Source organism: Phoenix dactylifera, chromosome 7 (assembly GCF_051530095.1).
Source record: "Phoenix dactylifera cultivar Ajwa chromosome 7, Ajwa_hap1_PhDact_Kaust_v1.1, whole genome shotgun sequence".
In the NCBI taxonomy this organism is placed as follows: Eukaryota; Viridiplantae; Streptophyta; class Magnoliopsida; order Arecales; family Arecaceae; genus Phoenix; species Phoenix dactylifera.
Window position 1 is genome coordinate 28,657,692 of NC_143196.1, and position 18,293 is coordinate 28,675,984.

At 38.6% G+C, this 18,293-nt stretch overlaps 2 protein-coding genes across 12 annotated transcripts; both read left to right on the forward strand.

The window, feature by feature from the left end:
* The first annotated feature begins 8,120 nt into the window (after positions 1–8,120).
* On the forward strand, positions 8,121–13,585 carry LOC103715224 (S-adenosyl-L-methionine-dependent methyltransferases superfamily protein). 11 transcript variants are annotated; one of them, XR_016395997.1, is made up of 6 exons: positions 8,140–8,899; positions 9,021–10,216; positions 11,885–11,985; positions 12,082–12,333; positions 12,839–13,169; positions 13,274–13,585. XR_016395997.1 is itself a non-coding variant. In XM_088701496.2 (4 exons), exons 2-3 carry the CDS (start codon positions 9,051–9,053, stop codon positions 11,943–11,945), a joined length of 1,227 nt encoding a protein of 408 aa, XP_088557622.2. In that variant the 5' UTR covers positions 8,124–8,274; positions 9,021–9,050; the 3' UTR covers positions 11,946–11,985; positions 12,839–13,585. The 11 variants fall into 11 exon arrangements, 5 of the variants coding, with proteins under 5 accessions (XP_008801009.4, XP_088557622.2, XP_089780525.1 ...); XR_015967452.2 differs by having other exon boundaries at positions 8,140–8,274; XR_016395995.1 differs by lacking the exons at positions 11,885–11,985; positions 12,082–12,333 and having other exon boundaries at positions 8,121–8,899.
* A 1,237-nt stretch (positions 13,586–14,822) lies between these two features.
* Positions 14,823–18,126, forward strand: LOC103715225 (pentatricopeptide (PPR) repeat-containing protein). The gene has a single exon (XM_008802789.6). It carries the CDS (start codon positions 15,366–15,368, stop codon positions 17,775–17,777), a length of 2,412 nt encoding a protein of 803 aa, XP_008801011.4. The 5' UTR covers positions 14,823–15,365; the 3' UTR covers positions 17,778–18,126.
* Positions 18,127–18,293: the final 167 nt, after the last annotated feature.

An 18,293-nucleotide genomic window follows, 5' to 3' on the forward strand; every position in this document is an offset into this window, starting at 1 on the left:
GTCGGGCCATACGGATATGTATTTAGTCCCACATCAGCTATGTGCTAAGTAAATATTGGATACTTATAACAGATCTAGGAATTCAAATAATATCTTATGGCTGAAGATTTTGGGTGAGATTCTGGATCGTTATATATAGTATCAGAGCGGATTTAGGTCATAGCTTATGTGGACTAGAGAATACTATGTTGACAGATCGTAGGTTGATCATGGTACTTGTGATTGAATTTGAACTCTTATTATAGTAAGGATGCCATGGCTTAAACTGAAGAAGTATGTGAGGATAATACATGCATAGATTTAGTACTATATCGGCTATATACTGAATAGATTTTGCATACTTATATAGGATTAAAAAAAACTCAAATAACACCTTTCAGTTAGTCTTTTTGGATGATGACTTCAACAACATTTTTTCTCCTCTATTGCAAAAGGTAGTGGTTTGAACACCGGTTCCATCAATTATAAAGAATCAATATAAAGAATTACTACATAATTAAAAATCCTTATAAACTGCACACAAAACAATTGCCACAAAAAAGATAAAACAAACAATTACTAGATAATATAAAAGTTCATCATAATGTCACAACCAACCAACCAACTTTCAATCGGTTGGATATTGCACTCATAGATATAGCTACAAATGGTTAATTTCTACTCTTCTGATCCTCCTGTCGGTGTCCTGCAGCATCTCCAGCGTTGCAGGCATCCTCGAGGCTGCACAAACCATTGGGATGGACTTTCTTTCTTAATCCGAAGAAACCTTTGCTGGGTTTCTTCTCTTCGGACTTCTTTCCTCCCATCTCTTCTTCCGTTCTCTTCATCTTCTCCTTGTGGAGCTTCCTCATGACATAGGCTTCGGCAAAGTCTCCTCCCATCAAGGATGCCATGACTTGGATGAGGAGAAAGCCAACTACTCTCTTCTTTGTTCTTCTCCTCTCTCTTCCTCTTCTTCGCCTCTTTCGGAGCTTGGTGGCGTGGAGTTTCCGGCCGCTGCATGGAGACGGATTTATAGAGCTTGGGAATGGCTTGGCGGCCAAGGCAGTGGGTGGTGGGACCGGGGGGGGGGGGTGCATGTTTCGCGCGAAAGAACGATCAAACTTCTATCGAGCGAAACCACCGTCGGATCATCAGCCGCCTGCTTTCAGATCTGTGTCAACGGATAACGATGGATTTACGATCGCTTTGAGATATGTGCGGTGGGTGATCCAATGGTGATACGCGCGAAGGAAGGTTAATCCTTCTTTCGCGCCAAAGATATAACCCGATCCTGCGCGTTCGGGATTGGCGGGGCGTAGCGCGGGCGCTTCCCGCGGTTGGGATGGTGTCATGCATGACGACGGATTAAAGCTATCTTGGAAAGCTATCTTTCTTTTTAAGTCATTCTTCATTTGAAAAATCGACTGATGCGATCTTGAAGCAATCAAGGAGGTGAATTGATCAAGCATCTTTCTTGATGGATTTCAATTATTGTCGATGCTACTTCCACTACATTTCATCTCATCTTTTTAGTCCTTGGGTTCAAAAAAATTATGCCTGTACCCAGCACTCATGGATATATGGATATGTCTAATTCATAGGGTCTTACAAGAACCTTAAAAAATGTTAACTCAAAGTGCTGAATGGCTTGTCCAATTTCTTTCCTTTTCTCATTCTCTTTCATTATAAACAATAAATTTAGAAAGAGACAGAGAGAGAGAGAATCGACCGTAATCAAAATCTCATGCTCCAATGGATGGCTGTAACTCAGCTAGACGGCAGCAAAGTTCCTTTAATTTCCAACATAGCATACACGTGGCATGCGCCAAAATCTAATCCTACATGATAGCAAGTTAATTAGTTTGCAAGTCAATTGTTTTGCTTCTAAATATTAATTTCTTCAGCCAGCTATATGGAAAAGGGAATCCAATTCAACCTGCTCCACCAATCTAATGTGTTAGACTTGGATCTGGATCAAAGACTTCAGAAAATTTGTTTAGCCAAAATGTGACTCAACCCACTTGCGACCTATATTTCTTTTATATGTATGTGTGTTTTTTTATGTGTGTGTGTGGGGTTGCAGATTCATGTGGAATTCGAAGTGTTCCATCCACCCTTATCCAGAGTCACTAATTTCTTGTGTGTGACACGTTCCAAAATGGTGGCTGACTGGCTTCAATGGAGATATATATATATATATAGTATTGTGCTTGAGTGTGCCCACTATAAAGAAGTTTCTATCCAAGCACACTGTCATTTATACTTGTGGAACGTAAAGCAAGTTGCATAACCAACTTTGAGCTGCATGTAGAGAGACTGTATATATATAATTTTGTCCTAGGGAAAGCTGGTGGTGTGAGCCAGAGGACTAGCCTCGGTTGGTTGCTTAAACTGAGGTGAGGCTCTTGGTTCAAACGTAAGTAGTGATTTTCGTTCTCATAGTATTATTTTTATCGTTTTGTTTTTAAACGAGAACTTGTTGGAAGAAGCATGCGACCTTTTAGCCTGCAGGTATGAATTGCATGCATATGCTTGGGTGAGAAAAGTCACGTACGTACGTTCACTCGTAACCGGAACAAAGTTTCTGACTTAATAGGGTTGGTGCTAGCTAGCCACCAAATTAATGCTCTCGCATGTATTTTATGTTATCTCTGACGTTGTCAACGAAGTTATAGGCATATTTTGTTCCATGGATCGGGGGAAAATATAGTTGTTTAGAGTTCAGGAATGAATTGGGATGACCATAGATTAGAAAAATAATTACAACTCTTCAATGACGTTCTCCAACAAAATAAGTAGAAGAAGAAAGAAGCTGCGATCGAGTTGATGAAAGGTATATTGTTTCTATTTCTACCTTCTCCATTTGTACCAATCTTAATCTGAACACTACCCACATCTAGATCTCCAGGTGTAGGAAAGTTCGTTATGGCATGACAAAGAACCAAATGAACACACGAATATGTGAACCTTCACCTCCTTCTAAATACTATAGGACTGTTATCAGAGGCCGTATCACACTCGCATCTTTGATAGCGTGCCTCAATAAGCTCTATTCTGGCACAAAACCAAGGCTTATTGCGTCCCTCATAATGATGTTTCTTTGGAAACTACTAAGAGAATCCAACAAACCAGATATTTCTTCTTCGATCCCTTCTTTTTGTTCGCTATATTATAAGCAACTAAATTACATATTGCAGTTGCACCAAGCTTCATTCAACAACCAGCACACCTTACTTTTATTTTTATACAGGTTGAACAAACTTAACAAGCAGTAGACATACTTTACTTCCTGGCCTCCAGGAATGCTGCTCCGCCTTCTTCTCCGGTGGAAACCGGCATCGAAGAGCCACTCGGGTGAACTTTCTTTTTCGATCCCTTCTCTTTCTCTGCGCCCTTCTCATCTCCCCTCCTCTCCATCTTCTCCTTGGTTTGTGCGCTCAGTATACTGATGCGGGCATAGTTGAATCCAAGAGGAACCATGCTGTGATAGAGTGGCAATGGAGGCTTGAAGCTTAATTGGTGTAAAAATTCAGTGTGGGACTCAGAGATGGAGGCAAGGGGTATTATTTATAGGACTCCCAACTGTCTTGTCTTCTTCTTGGTTGGATTGCAAGGCCAGCTATTAGTTTCTCTCCAGCTTGTCATGATTTTGTTGTGAAGAAATAGATAAACGTAGCCACCCAACCATTGCACTAAGTCAAGTTGACATTCATGCTCACACTTGTAGTGCTGCCGCTATCACCAAGGCTATTATATGCAGCCGCCCAAGGCTGCAATTTTCAATTACTTGGCTTCAAAGAGAGTTAAGTACCTGTACCGCTGTACGTCCAAAGTCCTAATTAAATCATGAGCAGTTGGATATATTATGCTTTGTGGTTTAAGATTTATTTTCCCCCTAACCTTGAGATTCTTTTTTAAATATATTTTATGATAAATTACGATTGGTTTTTTTTCTTTTGTTTTGTTTTTGTTCTTTACTTCAAAGCAAAGTTTCAAGATTGCGAGGTCTAAAAACTTAGGTTTCTTTTTTTTTCCCCCTAAAAACGCACGCACAAAAGAGAGCAGTGCTTTATGTATTAATGTAGCATAGTTCAAGCATAGTGGAAAGAAGAAATTATTGTCTTCTAAAAAAGGCTACAAAGAGAATGCCCTCACTTCGTTTAATCCGTGGACTTGCAAGAAAAATCTTGTTAGTTTGAAGTTCATAAACCAAAGAGTATGTTCTCTTGAATGTACTGGAGCCAAAAAAAAAAAAGAGTAAAAAAAAGGTGAAAACGGCATTTATGTTACTCTTACATAAGCACAGCCTACCAAGTAAAAAAAAAAAAAAAAGCTGATATAAAGGATAGAATATTTTATTAATAATAATACATATGTTGGCGCCTCCTCTTGACACTTGTTAAATTCCCAACCACATAACTCACAATTGAGAATCCTCAATTGACATAAACAATAGACTCCTATTGCTGCACAAAAACTCTTGGTAATAAAGAAAACCCTACTTTCTCAGGGCTAAATTTCCTAATAGCCTTAGATCACCTAGCACAATGGCTGACTGTGAGTCTATTGCTCTTGCCAACCCACTATTACCAACTGAAAAATAAGAACTCAAATTCCTATTGAAACCAAAGTCCCAAGAAACCAAGTGGTATTCTTGCAATTGTCAGCTATATTAATTTGACAATACGTCTGCTTCAGCTATATCTTCACTAAACAAAGTGCCACTCAAACTTATCCGTGATATCTCCTACATCAGATGTTACTAAGATTAAATATATATAATATACCCTCAGCAATTTGCTGGAAAACTTGATTCACATCCTTTATCTTCATATATCTTAGAGTACATAAAACAATTTCAGACAAGAGAGAACTAGCTTTCCTTGCACCGTTACAATTTCAAAAACAAACCAATTTGGATTATGCACCAACCTCACTTGTTTACACCCATAGATTCAATCTTATACAAGGTTCGACAATTCAAATAAAGCAAAGATTTTCTACTATTACTGTTTATAGGTGGACAGGGGTTAAATCCAAGCTGCAACTTGAAAGTCAGAAGCAAGAATTATCATTTTGGACTGAAACCTTGACATGGTGGGTGCTGAAAGATTGTATAGACATAAACAAGAAGTTTTATTCAAGGGGCGGCAAATTATTATAAGGTTCGTAGGACTGCTTGGTTGAGAACAACTCATCTGATGATCCAATGTCCCTCAGTTGATGGCATTGATGCTCAGTGCTATAAAAGTGATTAGATAAGCATCTGAAAACAACGCACTGAGTATATAAAAATGGTGGCTGCCAAATGCTCCCACCTACCATATACAAGTAAAATGTCTTAGTGGCGCTTGGCCACTGCCTCCCCACCTTCATGATGTGCTGCTACCTACTATCTCCACAAGGTAGAAAGCTCAGACACATCCCATGCACAGTGGAGAGAGATAAAGCTCTGTGATAGGCCCTTCAAAATGATAGGTGAGTATAACTCCAATACCAAGGTGCAGACTGGTTATAGGTGGACTCTGATTACGTCCTTGACCATTCCCAGCTGCAACTTGATCCTAAAACAAGCCAATGGTCATCAATCTCGTAGGCACTGCACCTAATTACATCAACTGAAGCATCTTTTAACAGATGAATACATTTACTCATAGACAAGAAGAAGAATGTGACTGATGATTAACTACTGTATAGAATTTTATAAACAATTCATTTCATACAAGCAAGTGAATTACACCGCCTTCCTTTGAGCAACCACACTTATATATTCAAATCAGCGCATGAATTGACTCCACAACTTGCCATTCTTTACTCTTGGGTCAGTGCTCGGATGTAAACTTTCTCAAGCATTTGAAGTATACCCCGTCTAGATTTCTTCTTCTCTTTGGACCCCTTTTCTCCTCTTCTCTTCATCTCCTCTTTGTGGAGCTTCTTGAGGGCATATGCTTCGGCTATGTCGACACCCATGGAAGTCATTACCAGCAGGAATATGAGCTTCCAAAAGACTACTTTTCCTCCTTTCTTCTTCTCCCTCCCTTTCCTTGCACTTGGCGAGACTGTGTGGTGGTGATGATTCCATGAAGAGGAGGATTTATAAGGACTGAAACCTTGGAGGCTAGCTGCATTGGCCACCAAGGAAACTTGGTTTTGGAATGCCCAAAAAATATGCCTAGATAGATATGCCATAAGATGCTCAATTTGGACCAAATTGTCAGCCTGAATTATTTATGCATCCAACGTTTTCCAGCATTTCAAACGTGGAGAATTTGGGGAGGACTCAAGATAAGGTCAGATGGCTGGAGAACAAGTCTAACCCAGGCTAGGCTTAATTAATTTAGCTTAATTTGACCTGGCTAAGTCCTTGACGGTAAACCTTTTTGGATATAAGATTTTGGAACTGAAACAGAAGAAGTCCTATGAGTTTCTTTTGAAAACAATTTGGGACTTTGCTGGGTTGATGTATGAGTAGAATTGGAATGTATAACGACCAGATTGGAACTGATTGAATGTAGCTCTGCTCAAAATTTTGGACATGGACCTGATCACTAGATTTGGTTATGGATGGAGATATTTCTTCTTCTTTCTTTTCTTCTTTTTTTTTTTCTTTTTTTCTTTTTGTTTGTGAAGCAATAGCCATAGGTTTGAACCCTGATTCTCCAAGGACGGGTCCTTAAAAGTGAGGAGCCAACCAACTGAGGTGATGTTTGCTACTAATAGATACCTTAATTTTGATGAGTTTTTGGCTTCAAACCATGTACTTGAAAACTGCTTGCACAAGGCTTTGAAGTCCTAAACCATATGTCCCTGCAATTAGAATTATAAACAGGTTGAATTTTGTAGAATCCATATCATATCTGTATTCGATAAGAAAAATCTAGTTTGGAATTCGAGTTTGTGTCCATCAAAATGAGCAAGTTCTAAACTCATTTCCAAAGTTTACTAATAATCATTCTTAATTTTTTAGGTTCAATTTAGTACTTGATTTTAGTGGGCTAACTAGCCAAGAGTTCACAATTTCCAAAGTTGAAAGGACTTTTATCACAATAGCCCTCCATAGAAACTGCGGTGGAAAAAGAATGATATGGAAAGTGAATAATTGGTTTTGTGAAAAAAAATCAAAACTTTTAAAACAGCTTTAAATTTATATTTATATTTAATTTGATTGAAACATAACCCAAATTATAAATGTTGACCGGGATTTTGTAGCTAAGTAACAGTGGGCGAGAGTTAAGAAAAACATACATGAGAAAGGATATAAATCCAAACATGAAGAAAAAGGATTAACACAAGTCAATTAGCCAATTCTCTTGTATTCTTATATTTATATATACTATAGATAGCTTACATATGTATTCGTTTGATCAAGCTTTTGGGTTCGAATATATCTATACCCAAGTTTGATTTGATAAGAAATGTGATCTTATATATATATATATATATAATCCGACTTTGATTGAATATATTTATCAAAAACATAATTTGGATCCATATCTAATTATTATGACCTAATCACAACGAGTTGTTGGGGTTTTAAGTATTATTTACACCCCTACATGCGATACTCTATGGAACCACTATGAATTGGATGCGCTGTTCATGTTAAGAAGGTGGTGCGGCTCACACCATGTGTAAGTGTTTTCTATATCTGTGTATTTGATTCTCGTGGGTTGTATAGGAACCCGGGAAGACCTTAATCCAATTCATTTGGAGCCAAGACTTTCTCTAGTTAGTGTAGTGATTAGAGGGTTCAATTCTATCGCCATCGCTGCCCAATTTGCCAATGGTGGCTTTCCTCTTCTCACTCACCATAGGCTAATGCACGTACTGTTGATGACTAAATCAAATCCTTTTTTTTTTTCCAGGATAAATTAAACTATTCGAGTATAGATATATCTCTGGAAATCAGAAAACAAAATGTTCAAAACTTAAACGGCCATTACCAAGCCGAGCCTGTGCTGTTCATGGACACTGCGGTTCATTGAGATTTCAGATTTAGGGTTGGAGTTGCTTGGATTAGGCATAGGCCGGGCCGGGTCAATTACGATTTCCGCCAATTAGGCCTAGGCCTGGCCTGGCCTGTTTAAACAAAAAAAAGTCGGCCCGGTCCGACGATTAGAGTACGTACAAAACCTAACCCCTAGGCCCCTAACTCTCGTTGAGATCCGCCTCAGCCCTCTTCTCCGCTCGCTCTCCCCCTCCCTCTCTCTCTCTCTCCCCCCCTCTCCCTCTCTCTCTCTCTCTCTCTCTCTCTCTCTCACCCTGGTGATTACCATTGGATTGATTCCAACGGTAAGTACGGGGAATTTTAATGAACTATACGCGATAAAGTTTTGATCTTTATGCACTTTTGATTAGAAATGCTCCAATTTTATGCTTATTTTACCTTCAATCCTTTGATCGTTGATGATTATATTTTGTAATTATGTTTTCGTTTGGGTGCTGTTGCTGATCTGATGAATATTATTTCCTCTTATCTCGAGCTCGGCTTAGGTTTTCTCTATTATGTTCCTGAATAATTAAAGGACGTATACTCGATTTAGGGTTATCCAAAGTTGGAAGCTTTGGCCTTTTCGTTTCGTTTTTGTGATCTTTTTTTGTTTTTTTAGTTAAATGATGACTTAAATAAACAATATCATGTTTTGTTATATAAGTTCATTAGTTTTTTGTGCTCAATGATTTTGTATGCTACATTTCATGCTTCTTTTCTTTGTTTTTGGGGGTAATATCAGAATATTTGAATTTTAGTCCTTCGTTAGCTTTAATAACTGGCATAATGACTCATAAGCTTGAACTCTCTTATAATGCTATAAGCGCCATTCTATCTGGAATAGCTCCAACCATTCTTCTAATGGCTGAGTCTGGAGTTGAAGGTGTAAATCTCGCACATTTTCTTTGAGCTGTAATGTGTAAGAAGGTGCATGATGTTCAAATTTTGTAGTTTTTGTTCGTATTCTTAAGTTTATCATGTTAGTATTAGGAAATAGAAATGTTTATTCAAGTGGAAATATTGATTTCTGTGTTTGTGTTCACTTCAGGATCATCATTGGAATTAAGGCTCCAATTTTATGGTCCTTAGTGTTTTAAGGGTAGCAAGATACGTCCATGAAGTCCTTGAAGTCAGTATCCATCCACTTGATGCAAAAAAGTTCTGCTCGAAAGAAGTCTTGCAAGTGAGCCCAAGTATTGGTTTCTTGGTACCCATTTATACGTACAGCATGTCTACTTCGCAATCACTTAATTGTGTTCAAGGATTTCATTCTGGCACCAGCTTGTCTTCTATAAATTCTAATGGAAAACCTGAAAGTAAGGAATCCATGTCTTCTTGTGAGGACCGTACATGCTCTCTAAGTGTTCAGTCCACTCCAGACATTGAAAAGAAGTATGTGCATCGTGTTTATGATGCTATTGCTCCCCATTTCAGTGCTACCCGATTTGCAAAGTGGCCGAAAGTTGCTGAGTTTTTGAATTCCTTGAGGCCAGGGTCAATCATTCTGGATGCAGGTTGTGGGAATGGAAAGTACCTGGGCTTTAACCCTAATTGTTTTGACATAGGCTGTGATATAAGCCCTCATTTGATTGATATATGTGCGAGAAGAGGACATGAAGTAATGGTTGCTGATGCTGTTAACCTTCCTTACAGAGATAACTTTGGGGATGCAGCTATTTCTATTGCCGTGTTACATCATTTGAGCACTGAAATGAGGAGGAGGAAAGCCATAGAAGAGCTAATTCGGGCTGTTGGAAAAGGTGGTCTTGTTTTAATTACAGTGTGGGCGAGAGAGCAAGAGGACAAGTCATTGCTTACAAAATGGACCCCTCTTTGTCACAAGTATGATGAAGAGTGGATAAGTCCAAGCAGTTCTCTGTTGCGAAATTCTTCAACAATGAAGCTAGAAAGCATACCAGAGGCAGATGAAAATTGTCATCGGGGTGCAAAAGAATCAAATCATGTACATAATCAAACAACAGAAGATGAACAAGAATCAAAGGATGCCGTGGTGGTTGCTTCTGTTTCTCCAGGCATCAGTGAAGACTGCCTTTCTACCAGTATTGACCAAAATGAAGCTCAGCAAGAATATTTTGTTCCTTGGCACTTACCATATCATCGCGCTGAAATTAGTGGTGCATCAGCCTCAGCGCTTGCTAGTGGGCTGGCAAAGAAAGATGATAAGAAGGGGGCTATGGTGTATAATCGTTATTATCATGTGTTTGTCGAAGGCGAGCTTCAGAGGTATGGGTTTTGGGTTAGTGGAATTTGTGCACAACAGTCATAACTCTATATTCATCTCTCTCTCTGAACACATGCTTGCTCACTCTCACTAGATGCTATTTGCTGAAATATTCATGTCAATACATTCCATCTTCTACTTCAAGTTATATAAATTTAAACATTTTCTTTTCTGACTTGAAGAACGATGTTGGTTTCAATTTAAATTAAGCATTTCCTTTCAAACATGAATTCTGAAAAACTTGGCTTGTTGCTTGTCAATCATTTTATCACATTGAATGTTAGAACATGCAATTCAAAGCTTAGGGAGGGATTGCTAATATAGTAGAAATTGATGAAATGGTAATTAGGTTCTTTTAGTTTGCAGGCACACTGGATGTGCCCCTTTTTAGGGATGATGGCAAAGATTTATTTCGATTCAGGTTTGTTGATTATGGTTATAATTGTCATTATGGCTATAAGAAGTGTGGGAAAACTATATTATGATGACTATGAGGCATATAGCAGAATTTTGAAAGTTTCTATAGTTCTGTACTTGAACCTTTAAGAGAGTCATACTTTGTGCAAGCTGTTTGTGTAGCGTATTTATTTGACTTTTTACTTTTAGTGCAGTGCTGTTCACTAACTGTTCAGGACACCAAGACGACTCCCTCCAACTGCTGTTTGATACATTAGTTAAAATAGATTTAACAAAAAAGATTGATTTAAGGAAGCTAACAGATAACTACTCTAATGGAGGCATGCTAACTCTTCAATAAATTGTTATAACAATAAAGAAAACATGCTTGGAAAAGGACAGATCAATGTGATGGATTTCAGTTTTTGTATGTATTTACATTTTTGTTTCCTGTTATTCTTTTATAGCTGCAGTTCTTGTTGAATTTTGTGTTGGATAATCAAAAACAGGGTGAAGCTTTAGTCTTTAGTACTCAGCAGCAAATGTAAGGAAATTATGGAAGTGAATTTTGGAGGTTATAGATTATAGATTATGTCTCTGCGTTTTGTGTTATAATTTGTTAACATCATGGTATGTTGTACCGGCGTGAACCGGGCGGCACAGGATATATTGTATTGTATCAATATCCGATACGGATGGTATACTGACGCTTGGCAGGCATAAAATTTCGTACTGTATTATATCGACACTGTGCTAGTGTGGCATCAGTGCAGGGTCCGATACCGAGACCGAGACGCGAACCTTGGTTAACATTATCTTATATAATTTCATTGGTGAGTAAGAAACCTTTTGACATTTGGGTGGAAAGTGTGTTAGATAATTATTGGACAATAGTAATTTTTCCCACCCCCTCCCCCCTCCAAGTTTATCATTGAAGATGAAATTTCTCAAGATCCCTATGACGATATTGAAGATTACAGGGATGATTATGAATGTTGGATGTTTGTTAATATGTTGAATCACTATGAGTTTTGACAGATGAAGCAATTCTTGTTAGTAATGACTTTTTTGAGTGACACAAACTATAGTGAAGAATACAATCTAAAGAGGAGAGACATCCCTCCTTATGGAATTTATTCTTAGAAAATCTAGCTTGAACATCATCACTTGCCCTGGCATATTGACTACTACAAGTTTATGGATCTTAAATTTGTATTTGTGCAAAATAAACCACAAGATAATTCTATACTGAATGATCTTTGTGTGTTGGACAGAATGGAAAGTAGCCAAATCTTGTCAAGTGTTGAATGGCATGATATTTGGGCCATGTCATAGGAATAAGGAACGTCTTATCATGGGAAGGTTCCATGCATTTGTAAGCTTCTCTGTCCTTGTATTTGTTTATCCATGTAATTTAATTATTTAATAGCTTAATCTGAAAAGCTAAAAGGTCAAACATTATACACCACAGTACCATACAGAAGCGTGTGACATGAGAGTGGAGCATGGTTGGAACTCTATTTGGATTTACATCTAAAAGATCATAGAATGGGAGCTGAATTTTGACAGAGTTCTGAAATTCTGGAGAAATTAAAGGCAGCAAGTGATTTGTAGGAAATCAATACATGTAGCTGATCAGAGAATGATTACTAATTATGAAACAGAATACAATCAATTCTAGTGGCCCCTCATGGTGCTAACATGGCTACATGCCTGGTCATAGGTATGTGGTTATGTTGATATCACTTTTTCTTATTGAGATGCAATTGGTTTTTTCCTACAAAATATCCAGAAACATTCATTTTTGGATTTATGCTCATCTTAATTCTCTTGTTTATCATGGTAACATTCAATAAAATAGACTAGTAGAGCCTGTGTAGTAATAGTCATATTTTAATACCAAAGTTCACATCTGATAGCCCAGATAAATGATTTATTTATAAATATTTGTTTGGAGAAATGCTGAAAGCCTGAAACTAAAAATGTTCATCATTTTATTTTTGTTTTTGTTTTTTGTTTTTTGGTGGTTTTTTTTTTGTTAGGGGGTGGGGGGGACGGTTGGTGGTTTGGTGATACTTTGTCTGTTTTCCAGGTTCATTTTTGCATCAAAATCTTGTTTCTTTTTTACTTCTTTCTACTATCATATTTTCTTAGTTTTACCCTTTTGGGTGTACTTACAATTCTCATTATTAAATAATGTAGCTCTTCTCTGCTGCTCTCTTTTGCAGTTTAGTTTCTGGTATAGATAATGCAGTTATTGTGGACCAGTTTTATGACAAATCCAACTGGTGTATTGTCCTTGAAAAGCTTTGAACTGTTATTGTGAAAAAAAACAATGTTCGTGCCTCCAAGTGGAATCTGAAGATGGCTCCCGCAGTTGGCTTCAGATTGTCAAATAGTCCTTGAAGCAAAACTTTTAGAAGCAGGCCAGCCAAGTGGATTAAGGGAATGGTTTAAATTGGTATGCATATGTGAAAGTGCGCCAAAGAGCTTCCCATTCTTGGCTCCATAAGTTGGCTTCCTATAAGCATGGTGCTTGTTGAATGTATACTATGTCAGGTCAGACACTCTGATATCATTTATCTTCCCTGCTCAACTTGAAGTATTGGTGTATTATTTATTGCCTTCGCATCACCAAAGTTTTTGTGTTACAAGTTCTGCAGCTGGGACTGCTGGAGGTCCCGGAATTCTCTTGCATGGTGGGTGGACTGGCTGCCTAGAGTGCTTCCTTTGAGAGTTTATAGGCATCTTATCTCCGATGAAGTGCGTGTCTTGGACGTCCGAATGAAAAATTGCTCCTTTGATGCTGTCTGGTACTTTTTTTTTTAAGAAAAAAAACGCAGGTCATTCTACGCTTGGTTTAGATGCTGATGTATTTTGTTTTGATTTTATTAGATTTGCCCTGGTAGACAGTTTTGTTCTCTAATATTAATCATAGACAAATCTACAGACCAGCATAAAATTTTCCTTTTGCATGGCAAGTGTCTTTATAGTTTTTTCTGATGATGACTTGTTTATACTTGTCGCTCCATACTGGAATCTGTTTAGCTCATAAATTGTGAGAAAGCTTTCCTTGATGAACTTTAAGGCATTTGTACATCACATTGCATGAACTCTGGATCATGGCGAACATTTAACTTCTTAGGGGGGGGCAATGGAGGGCAGATTCACTACGGCTTCACGTCCTGTTCTTATAGTACACATGGATTTTTGCAGGCAGAGCAAAAGGAAGTATCTTAATTGACCATACTTTTCGCCTCACAGAGTCGGCATTAAGACATGGCATGCATGAGAAATTAGTGATGAGCAAGATCGTCTTCAGCATTGAAAAGAATAGCCTTTGTTTCGAAGGCCTAGCGAGTTAATGCGAATTCCTTTTCTTTGTATTCTTATCATTGTGAAACAGCCTCACACTGGTATGTTAATTTATCCACCTACAAGGATATGAACTGAGGCATAATTGGGATGACAAATTAAAATCGTGATTGCCGCAATTTTCATGTCTTATTCATCATCATTATTGCATGGGTGGTATGGTGATGAGCAATCGAAAATTACAGGGTTGTGAGCAAGATTTTCTCGAGGTAGATTTCCCTGGATCAGCGAGGAATTGCTGCGTTACCTCCTAAAAGGAGGGTGAAAATATTATTCTCACAGTTTGTGCGGTTTGCGTGCCCCTTTTCATGTTGTTAAAAGGGCAAAAAAGTGTAAAAGATAAAGAAATAAAAAACTAATAATAATTCTATGTATTCCAAGAATGTTTATATAGAAATCACCCTAAACTAGATTATAAATAAATAATATATATTTTCTCCCTTTTAGTGACTGATACGTCATTTTTTTAAAGGAAAATTTCCCAAGTGGACGAAATGAAGAAGACAACATTTAGGGACTATTTGGATGCCAATATAAGCTACAAATGAGATTTTTTTTTTGGTATGGTTTCCACTAGTAATTAGCTGGAAATGGTAAATAGCGCGACGAAAGAATTTTACCATTGATCACAAGATTCTAAAATAATTAGAATTTAGGAAATGTTTTTGAGTGAATCTCTTTTCTCCCTACCTTTTCCTATAGTATCTGCCAGTGACGTAGGTCATGCAAAATTAACCTATGCCCTTCATCAAAACAAGCCCTCATATAATCCATTGCCAATATAATCATACCCAAAAGAGTATAAAATTGTTTAGCATGTTTGAACATCGTAGTGCTGCACAAGTTCCAGATTTTTTAGCACGATTGTGAAGAGGAGATGGAAGATTTGAGTTGATCAAAGATGTTGGGTGCCCACTGATTTGAATAAATTGAGATGAGATGCCTCAGCCTTTTTAAGTTGATCATTGTTCTCTATAAACTGATTTAGGTAACATTTTGCTCCCAAATTTATCCAACAATGACATCAATTGAAATGATGCAATAGATGTTTTGGATGAAGGAATGAATGATATAAGTGTCGGAGAAGTTTGGACAGTTAAATTTTGGAAAATTATAGAAAGATGGTTACCTAGATTGTGGTGGAGAGAGAGTTAAAAAAGGCCCCAAGCAAGAGCCAACTCCATTTTTCCTCGTTCCAACCGAGAAAAGCCGCCACCTCCCCGGCGGACCCAATTCGACCGTTAGAGACTCAACCCAGCTTCAGCACCCGCTCTTCTTTTAAAATTCGAATAAAACCCCCTGTGAAACCCATCAACAGCGAGAGAATGAGAGAAAGCTCGGTCACTGCCTAATGTAAACCAAAGCCCTTGGTTCCCTTCCATGGGTTCCCCCTCCATTGCTCTCCCTCTTCCTCTCAACGTAATGTCTCTCAATCAGCCGCTGGTCCCGCCACCCCCTTCCTCTCCGGCTGAGTATTTTGCTTCCCTCCTTCGGACATGCCTGAAGGCCAACAACCCATTCGCCGGAAAATCCATCCATGCCCGTGCCGTCAAAGCTGGGCTTCTCCACATCAGCGTTTACCTCACTAACAATCTCATTAACTTCTACGCAAAAGTTGGGCTTTTCACTGACGCGCACCGTCTTTTTGATGAGATGCCTCTGAAGAACATGTTCTCATGGAATTCGATTCTCTCTTTGTATGCAAAAGGCGGTTGCATCGGCAGGGCATGTGATTTATTTGAGAAAATGCCCGAAAGGGACTCGGTTTCATGGACCACGATGATTGCCGGTTTCAATCAGATGGGCCTGTTTGAAATGGCAGTCAGAGCATTCTTGAATATGGTATCAGTTGGAATTGCGCCAACTCAGTTCACATTTACAAATATATTTTCCTCCTGTGCAGCTCTGGAGGCTTTGGATGTCGGTAGGAAGGTACATTCTTTTGTGGTGAAGCTTGGGCATGGTAGTTGTGTTCCTGTTGCTAACTCCCTTCTCAACATGTATGGGAAATGTGGAGATGCAGGCACAGCAAAGGTTGTGTTTGATAGGATGAAAGTGAGGAGTGTATCAAGTTGGAATTCTATGATCTCTTTGTATGCTCAGTTGGGAGGGATGGATCTTGCCTGTGCCCTATTTGAGGAGATGACTGAACGTAACATTGTTTCTTGGAATGCAATCATTGCAGGATTCAACCAGAACAGCTCAGATCTACAGGCATTGGAGTTCTTCTCGTGGATGATGAAAGAGCCTTCCATGATACCTGATAATTTCACACTGACAAGCATTCTATCTGCTTGTGCTAATCTTGGAATGCCGGGCGTGGGGAAGCAAATCCATGCGTACATCATAAGAACCGAAATGCCATGCAATGGACAGGTTGGAAATGCCTTGATCTCAATGTACTCCAAGTCTGGCGGGGTTGAAATTGCTCGACGGGTTGTTGAACAAACAATGACCTCTGATCTCAATGTCATATCATTTACCGCTCTACTTGAGGGTTATGTCAAGCTCGGAGACTTAGAACCAGCTAGAAAAATCTTTGACTCCATGAAATACCAAGATGTGGTAGCTTGGACAGCTATGATAGTAGGGTATGTACAAAATGGTTTTAACAATGAAGCGATGGAACTCTTCAGGTTGATGGTCGACAAGGGTCCTAAGCCGAATAATTACACTCTTGCTGCGATACTGAGTGTCTGCTCGAGCTTGGCATCCTTAAATCATGGCAAGGAGCTTCACTGCAAAGCCATCAGATCAAGAGAAGGGCTATCTGTCTCGGTAAGCAATGCTCTTATAACAATGTATGCAAAGTCTGGAAGCATCACAGGGGCAAGGAAAGTGTTTGATCAGGTATGTCAGAACAAAGAAACAATTTCATGGACTTCTATGATCTTAGCTTTAGGTCAACATGGATTAGGAGAAGAAGCTATCAGCTTATTTGAGGAGATGATTCATGTTGGCGTGAGGCCTGATCATATAACTTATGTCGGTGTGATTTCAGCATGTACACATGCGGGGCTGGTGGAAGAGGGTAAACGTTATTTTGAACTAATGCAGAGCAAGCACTTGATAGTACCCACACTGAGCCATTATGCTTGCATGATCGATCTTCTCGCACGTGCTGGTTTACTTTATGAAGCCCAAGAGTTCATAAAGGAGATGCCAGTAGAACCTGATGCTATAGCATGGGGATCACTCCTAGCTGCTTGCAAGGTTCACAAAAATGCTGACTTGGCAAAGATTGCTGCGGAAAAACTACTGGCCATTGATCCTGAAAATAGTGGTGCTTATTCTGCCCTGGCTAATGTTTATTCTGCATGTGGGAGATGGGGTGAAGCTGCCAAGATTTGGAAGCAAATGAAAGACAGGTGTGTGAAGAAGGAGAAGGGGTACAGTTGGGTTCAGATAAAAGATAAGGTTCATGTGTTCGGCGTTGAGGATTCACTGCATCCACAAAGAGATGCAATATATGAGATGGCTGCACAAATTTGGAAGGAGATCAAGAAAGCAGGTTTTGTTCCTGATACTGATTCAGTACTGCATGACATTGACGAGGAGCTGAAGGAGCAACTACTTAGCCATCACAGTGAGAAGCTTGCTATTGCTTTTGGGTTGATCAGTACTCCAGAAAAGACAACTCTGAGGATTATCAAGAACCTAAGAGTTTGTAATGACTGTCATTCTGCAATAAAGTTTATATCCAAGGTTGTTGGAAGGGAGATCATAGTACGAGATGCTACTCGGTTTCATCATTTCAGGGATGGCTTTTGCTCGTGCAAAGATTATTGGTAGGAACTATACGTGTAGCGGGATTAATATATCCCCTTTCAAGGAGACGGATAGCAATCCATTTGGAGGAGCTGTTGCTGATTTGAACATAGTACTGTTCTCAGGGTCACCCTCAGCCAGATGAATTTAGTCACTGTAAGTATTTTATATGCTACCAAAAGGAGAAAATGCATGGATTATAGATTTTTGGTGTTGCAGAGGTCCATCTATATTTATTGGTCGCTGAGATTCATATTCAGAAAGAAATTATGTTATGCAGGGACTAGAGAAGTATTGATCATCTTTGAAGTTACTATATTACAATTATGTATTTCATATATTTCAGTCTCAAATATCATAAATTTTGTCCTTCTGTATGTGTTTGTGAGAGAGCGAAATTTTGTCTGCTGTGCCCATGCTACTACTCTTAAATCACAAATGTTAACTTGAGTTGCATTATATTATATGTCTAATAAAAATTTGATATTTTTTTTAAATGTCTTATAATTTTTTTGAATGGTAAATGTCTGTCTATACTTG